This window comes from Crocuta crocuta, unplaced genomic scaffold (assembly GCF_008692635.1).
Source record: "Crocuta crocuta isolate KB4526 unplaced genomic scaffold, BGI_CrCroc_1.0 scaffold660, whole genome shotgun sequence".
Taxonomy (NCBI): Eukaryota; Metazoa; Chordata; class Mammalia; order Carnivora; family Hyaenidae; genus Crocuta; species Crocuta crocuta.
Window position 1 is genome coordinate 284,579 of NW_027531886.1, and position 7,901 is coordinate 292,479.

The 7,901-nt window shown below is 43.2% G+C and overlaps 1 protein-coding gene across 1 annotated transcript in view; it reads left to right on the plus strand.

The window, feature by feature from the left end:
* The window catches only part of CUNHXorf58 (chromosome unknown CXorf58 homolog), a 20,357-nt gene that overhangs the window by 7,496 nt on the left and 4,960 nt on the right, over positions 1–7,901 (plus strand). The window contains exon 5 of the mRNA XM_077773140.1: positions 3,258–3,389. Coding sequence (XP_077629266.1) covers positions 3,258–3,389 — 132 coding nt within the window. The remainder of the gene's footprint in view (positions 1–3,257; positions 3,390–7,901) is intronic.

Sequence of the window (7,901 nt, forward strand, 5' to 3'; positions counted from 1 at the left end):
ATGGTATGTCTCACGTTCTCTCTCTCTCTCTCTCTCTCACACACACACACACACGCGCGCGCTTGCACGCGTTAAAACAAGTGAAAGGATTTAGAATAGCCTAAACCACTTTAGAGAAGGACAAAGATTTACATTAGCTGATTTCAAGACTTAAAAAGCTGAAATGATCCTGACAGTGTCGTGAGGGCATAAAGAGACATGTAGATCAGTGAGATAGGGTAGAGAATTCAGAAATACACCCACCCATACATGACCAACTGATTTTCATCAGAGGTGCCGAGTCAGTTCAAATAGTGCTAGAACAATCGGATAGCCACATGGACAAAAAAAGAGATCTCGCTTCAGTTACCTACTTCGATGATCTATTTTCAGGCCAATGCTTATTTTCAGAGGGTTGTCACTATAGTTCATCCTCCCAGTATATTTAGAATATTCTAAAGCCTTGCAACTCAGAGTGTGATCTACAGACCCGCAGCACTGGCATCCCTTGGAACTTATTAGAAATGTGGACTGTCAGGCCCCACCCCAGACCCACTGAATCAGCACCTGCATTTTAACAAGACCCCCCAGATGACCAGAGGCACAATGAAGTTTGACAAGCACTAAAGGTGCCCGCCGCACACACCATGGCCTGGAATGCCTCTGACTGCCTGCCAGTTCTTAAACATTAACATCCAGCAACCATTAGTTTAAACTGAAGATCCCTGTTCTTTTTGAGCATTGGGCATGTATGTAAAAAGGAAAAACATTATTATTAATATTAGGTGCCCTTATTGAGTGCTATCAAATACTATGTTAAACGTTTTGTGTGCATTATCATTTCATTGTCATAAACTCTAGAATGTACAGCCTGTTGTTATCCTCAGTTTTAAAGGACTAAGTAACTTAAAAACATCCCACATCTAGAAAGTGAAGGAACCAATATCCCAGTAATCCCGAGTCCAGAGCCTGCGCTCTTAACCACTCTTGAGTCAGGAGGCCCGCTAAGTGTGTTATCTTACACGGCCCCCTGATGACTCCGGTGAGGTGTGCCCATTCCGTCCGCGAGGAAGCTGGAACTTGCAGGGGCTTGTCAGAGGCCCAACCGAGATTCGAATACCTCTCAGTCTGTCCGCTGCCCCGTGCACACTTGGACACTGAAACAACACCGGCGGTTGTGGTGGTTTTATCAGTTCTGAGCCTTTATGTCATTGAACTGCTCCAAACCCAGACACGCGGCTCCCGTGCAGACACCAGCTAGTGCTAGCTTCTGGAGAGAGAATTCCCAGGTGGCCGGAGAAGTGACTTGAGATAGTAGGGTAAGTTGACAAGCGCAGGTGTTGATCTGGGCCAGCATGGAGCTGTAGGGCGGTGGGGGCTTCTGGGCCACAGTGATGCCAGTTATCAGAGGAGGTGTCAAATTTAGAGATGCCCCCCTTTGACCTTTTGACTCACCCACTAAGAATGGAACCTGCCTCTTGAATTCTAGTCTGATTGGCTGCTGTCCTGGGCTTCTTGCTGAGTTTCCTCCCTTCCCCTTCACCTGGCGCTGGGCTCTTCTCTCCCATCCTCCCTTCCTACCCAGAAGTACTTTTCCGAATCTGGCCATAGACGGCAGATGCTTGAGAAAGAACATCCTGGCCGTTGGAGGGCAAACTTTTTTCAAACCCCTGTCGCAAGTGGGCAGTGAGCCTGCCCTGCGCTGCCAGGCATAGGGTTTTCTTGGCTGGATACTGGGCTGGGCCCGACACAGCAGAGCCACACAGCTGAGGTGCTGTGCAAATAAGGAAACTGGGGCTTGGAGGGATTGTGGGTGGTGGCTGAGTGGAGTAGAGTGGGGAGGAACTGACAAGAAGTACTCTTACTAAGTAACTCGAGCTAAAGTAAAATACGGTTATATCTAAAGAAATCCTCAAAGCAGAAATTATATGGCTTTCAGACTTGTTCACTATACATTTTATTTGCCTTTACCTCTAGTATCACTGTGAAGATGGTTAATGAGAACCCACAGGAAATTAATTGCAAGAAAGTGTAATGGAGATCTGTGCCAATACTGCCTTTTCTTTAGATGCGTAGTGTATAAAGAAACTAATGAAACAGAAAACAAAGATGATCTGCCTAAAGGAAGGTTCCATCACATAAGCTGTTTCTGTCCCTTCCGGATGGCACATTAGGACTAAAACTACAACCATTTGAATATTTTTTCCTTTCCCATACATGTCTGTGTGCTAAGCTTTGGAATTAGAAAAATAAATTAAAAAGAAATATCCTCAATAACAAAAGTGAAAATTGAAATGGGAAATACATTCGGACTCGTTGTTACATTGTGTGTTAAGTAAAGAAGAACAGAGGTTCCAAATTTCTATCCTGTCTCAGCCGGCCTCATATCTACACTATGACACAGAGTTCCCATACTTTCACAAATACACATTCTGAGATACAAAGTAAAAGAGAGACTAATCTGGAATCCAAAGATATTTGGATTTTCATCTAGGCCAGTCTCCCTTCTCATAAACATATGCTTTGTGGCAAGAAGCACAGATATGTAATATAAATATGTGTTAGAGGAGTCAGCACATACTTATGGGGGGTGGGAACAAGGATTGGGGAGTACTTGTCTCTACTCCCAGTCTATGTATAGCTCTCAGCAAAGGATGGGTGGATGTGGAAGGGTACGGTGCAAATAGGGCCGGGTGAGATTGGGGCCTCCGTATTTTCCGTCATTCCTCTCCCTCTGCCTTCCCAGCTGCTTTCCTTGAGGANAATGCAGTCTGAAAGAGAGGGAAGTCTAAGCAATCTGAAACGTCCCTGTTTCCATCTGGGGGTGAGGGATTAACTAACACATGAAAGAGAGGCGGCCCCAGTGACTCCTTTCAGTGCAGTTCCTAGGGCGACCTATGTAATAACCAAGGACGTTTTCTCTGCCTTGACAGCACGAAGGACGTTAGAGATTTGTTTTGTTTTTTTTAAGGGAAAAGAATGTTTTTTTTTTTAAGGGGGAAGAACAGATTTTTTAAAAATGTGGTTCTCTGAGGANAGTACTGCTCCAGCTACATTTTAAAACTATGTGGACATGGTTATGGAAACAAATTTTAAGTGGTTTAAAAATTTCTATACAGTATTTTCTTTGTAAATACAGTCTTTTTATTGACCAGCAAGCTGCCAGAAGGAAAGAACAAGATTTCATGTGTTTGTCAGAAGCAAGATGGGAAGTGTGCCCTGATAATTACTGTTGTTATACTACTGTTTTAAAAGTCTCTTTTCTGTTTTCTTTGTAGGCAGTGGCTGATGCTTGCAAAATGATGGGGAAAAAGAAATTTTGTCATCAAGTTATGGAAGATGAACGTTTTTTCCAGAAGTTCAAAATAACCGATGAAATTGATATTGTCACCCTGAAAGATTACATGCAAGTAAGGAATTAAGATTTAGATATTAGAAACAACAATTTTAAAAAAGCCTTCTGGCCTTGTACTCCAAGAAGAAAGGATCATACCTGTTTTTTCACTGTGGCAAGAGACACACAATATAAAATTTACCATTTTATTATCTTATCTTATTAATGTTGAGTTATTTTGAGGGAGTGCACATGAGCGAGAAAGGCGGGGAGGGGTAAAGAGAGAGGGAGAGAGAGAATCCCAAGCAGGCTCCATGCTGTCAGCACAGAGCCTGACATGGGGCTTGAACTCACAAACTATGAGATCATGACCTGAGCCAAAACCAAGAATCAGATGCCTAACTGACTGAGCCACCCAGGTGCCCCGAAGATTTACCATTTTAAATGGTACAAGTCACTGGCATTAAATACATTCATGATCTTGTGCAAACACCACCCCCCCTCTAGTTCCAGAACCTTTTTGTCACCCCAAAAGGAAACTTCATAGCTACTAAGCTGTCACTCCTCACTCTTCCATCCTTCTAGCCCCTATCAACCACTGAGCTGCTTTCTGTCTCCCTGAATTTATCTATTCTGGGTAGTTTGTATTAATGGAGTCATATAATATTTGGCTTTTTATTATATGTCATATAATATTTGACATGTAATATGACATATAAATTGACATATATGACATATAACATTTGGGGAGTGATAGCTCCTGAATGTGGCCTTTCTTTTGGGGGTGACGGAAATGTTTTGTAGTTAGATGGTAGTGATACAGTGTTTATTTACTAAAAGCACTGAGTTGTATACTTTAAAGTGGTTAAAATGGTGAATTTTATATTATGTGACTTTTATCTCAGCAAAAAAAGTCAAAAAGTCAAACACATGGTGCTAAAATAGTGCAAGATGAAGATGTGACCTAGTAATGAAGGGTTCTGTTATTGTTTGGATGCCGTGTGCTACAGGTAAGAGGATATTCCCAGCCACAAGAGGCTTAAACAACAAAAGACATTTATTGTCTCCTGTCAGGTGTGCGCAGATAGGTGGGTCCTGGGCCGGCTAATGCAGCAGCTCGAGGACGTCAGGGTTCTGGGTCAGCCGCCCTCCAGTGCTCTCGGTCTTCCTTCACATGGTAACAAGATGACTATCACATTCTCAACGTCCTCCAAAGGCAGGAACAAGGGGACTCCTAAGCCTCACTTTCCTTTTTATCTCAAGGAGAGAAGTCTTTGCCAGAAGCCCCCAGCAGACTTCCGCTCAGGTTCCTTTGGTCAGAACTGGATCCCCTGCTCCCCCTAAACTAATCACTGATAAAGGGACCCGGGAGCCTCTTCCATGACTGACTTCAAACAGTCACGGTTCATATGCTGGGGCCCTCCTTCCTGGAACATATTACTGCCCCATACTTGAAAAACAACACAGGGCTCTGGAGGCAAGGGAGAAGTGGGAAATGGTGGACGGGCAGGCAGTCAACAATGTGTCACGGCCTCAGTCTGGGGCCGAGCAGGTGTTGCGCCCCAGGCAGAGCCTCTGTAGCCGGAAGAACCGCAGGGCCTGAGAGCAGGTCTGTCTGGCTGGAGAAGAGAGAGCAGAGGCTTTGGCATGTCGGCGGCCTGGAGGGCTGGTAAGAGAGCTTCGGGCAGCCCTTTGGACCAGAGTGAGATGTCTTTCTTTTTCTTGATCCTGTGTGCAACCGGAAGCTGGTGCAGTGTGTTAAGAAACAAGGTGATCTAATCTGGTAAGGGAAGAGATCCGTGTGGCTGCAGCCCAGAGGATGGATTCGAGGACAGCAAGAGCTTCCTCCAAGTTTGGATGCTCCTGCTGTATTTCAGGGGAGATGGTGGTATCTTGGTGGAGGGCGGTGAGGCTAGAGCCACAAGAGATAATTAGAGAAGAAAATGAGTGGGGCCTTGGTGACAGGAAGGCGAGCTAAGGGAGGGTGTCCAGCATGGCTCCTCGGTTTCTGGTTTGCATAACAGGTTGGACAGCAGTGCTAAATCAGGGAACTTAAATGAGATACCTAAATAATAATAATAATAATAGCAAATGCTAATGCAATACCAACTCCTTTTGTTCTCATAACAATCCTAAGAGGTAGGTACTATTATTACCGCCACTTTTTACAAGTCCTAAAGAAACAAGGAATCCCAAAATTCTAGCTCATAATAACTATTCACTCAGTTGCATCAGTATCACACATGAAATTACTGCAGTGCCTTAAAGACTCCCAGTCATGTTTTCTTTCCTTCAGAGCCTTAACCTGGAAAATGAGAGAATTGAACCGGGAAATAAGTAGCGCTTGGGGATGCCAACTGTCTTTGCTAAGGACATGGGTCACATACTTGCAGACTGTGGCTATGCCAAGGATTGGTGTCATAGAAAGAAGTCCCCAGATAGACATATTGGGAGAGAGAGAAGTGATGATTACTGACATTTATTGAGCTCTTTATGGACACAGCCCTGTTTTTAGCTCTTTATTTGCATATTATCTCCTTCAATCTTCAATTCTGTAAATTATGTGACCCTTTAACAGATGAGAAAAATGGTGTTTAATAAGATTTTTAAAAACTTGCCCAAGGTCTCAAAGCTAAGTTCAGAGGAGGTCATTGACAGTTCTGAGATGTTTACCCATTTTACTACTACACTGTCAGCAAGGTAAGCATACAGACAGTGCTCCCTTCTCACGGTAGTGCAGGGCCCTAAAAACGACCATGCATGGGTGCCTGGCTGGCTCAGTCAGTGGAGTGTGCAGGTCTTGATCTCAGGGTTGTATGTTCAATCCCCACATTGGGTATAGAAATTGCTTAAAAATAAAATCTTTAAAAAAAAAAAGACTGTGAAATCTGAAACCGTGCAAAGCAAATTTAATAATCAATGGTAAAAAAAAATCATGATTGTTTCATGCCTTTAAAAAAATCTTGTCAAAACATTAAAAACTCTCTTGCTATCTGTTATATAGGAAAATGGGGAGAAAAGCAAAACATTTACCACACTATAATTTAAAACATTAGGAACACTGAGGATCAAAAGTGTTTTATATGTTTGTGAAAAACATATCAACTGTAAATATACTAAAAACCATTGAGTTGTACACTTTACATGGGTGCATTGTGTGGGATGTGAATGCCAATAAAGCTTTAAAAAACAGTTTATCGGGAGTAGTTTCAACAGTGTTTGCCTTCTTGTTCTTCTCATGTAACTTACGATATGTAGTGAGCGTTTTTTCTATGCCTCAGTGAATCATCCTGCTCCTTTCTTTTCTTTTTTTGATAGAATTTATTGTCAAATTTATTGGGAGGAACACCCAGTGCTCATCCCAACAAGTGCCCTCCTCCATGCCCATCACCCACTTTCCCATCTCCCCACCCCCATCAATCCTAAATTTAGATTACCTACCAACATTATATCCTTTGCACTTTATTTAAAAAATTTTTATGTTTATGGCAATGAGAAAGAATGAAATCTGGCCATGTGTAGCAACGTGGATGGAACTTGAGGGTGTTATGCTGAGCGAAATAAGTCAGGCAGAAAAGTACAGATACCATATGTTTGCACGTATAGGAGGATTAGGAGGAACTTAACAGAGGACTGTGGGGAGAAGAAGGGGAAAAATACTGGGGTAGAGGGAGGGAAGCAAACCATGAGAGACTCTTGAATGCCGAGAACAAACTGAGGGCTGATGGGGAGGGGAGGGGAAGGGGGGGGATGGGCACGAAGGAGGGCATTTGTGGGGATGAGCACTGGGTGTTATATGGAAACCAACTTGACAATAAACTATTTAAAAATGTTTTATGTTTATTTCTTTATTTTGAGAAAGAGAGAGCGAGCGAGGTAGGAGCAGAGAGAGAGGGAGAGAGAGAGAATCCCAAGTGGGCTCCACACTGTCAGTGCTCAGCCTGACTCAGGGCTCGATTATGATCTGAGCTGGAATCAAGAGGTGGATGCTCGAGGTGCCTGAGTGGCTCAGTCAGTTAAGCGTTGGACTTCGGCTCAGGTCATGATCTCATGGTTCGTGGGTTCAAGCCTCGCATTGGTCTCTGTGCTGACGGCTAGCTCAGAGCCTGGAGCCTGTTTCAGATTCTNCAAAAAAAAAAGAAATAAGTAAAACATTAAAAAAAGTTTTTAAAAAGAGTTGGATGATCAACCGACTGAGCCCCCCAGGTGCCCCTATCCTTTGCACTTCAAATGTTGTGAAATCTCTCAAAGTTCCTGTACTGTGAAGTATCTTTTTTGTCAGCATCACTTCCTCTGAGACAGCTTCATCCTTGTTGTCACAACCACTTTCCTCATTTATGCTGGTAAGTTCGCCTTCACTAAGTTCCTCTATCTGCCCATCAACAAGCTCTTGAATGACGGCAGTGTCACTATCCCCTTGGTCACCTATTTCTTCTAGAACTTCATTCACATTTCCAACATTATCGCTTTTTGTTTCTCTGCTGGCTTCTTCTTTTGATTATCCTTTTTGTTTGTTTGGTTTTTGTTTTTTGGTAAATGTCACGTGCGCTTATCATTGGGAGACAAAGAGGTGATGCAACTACAAGCT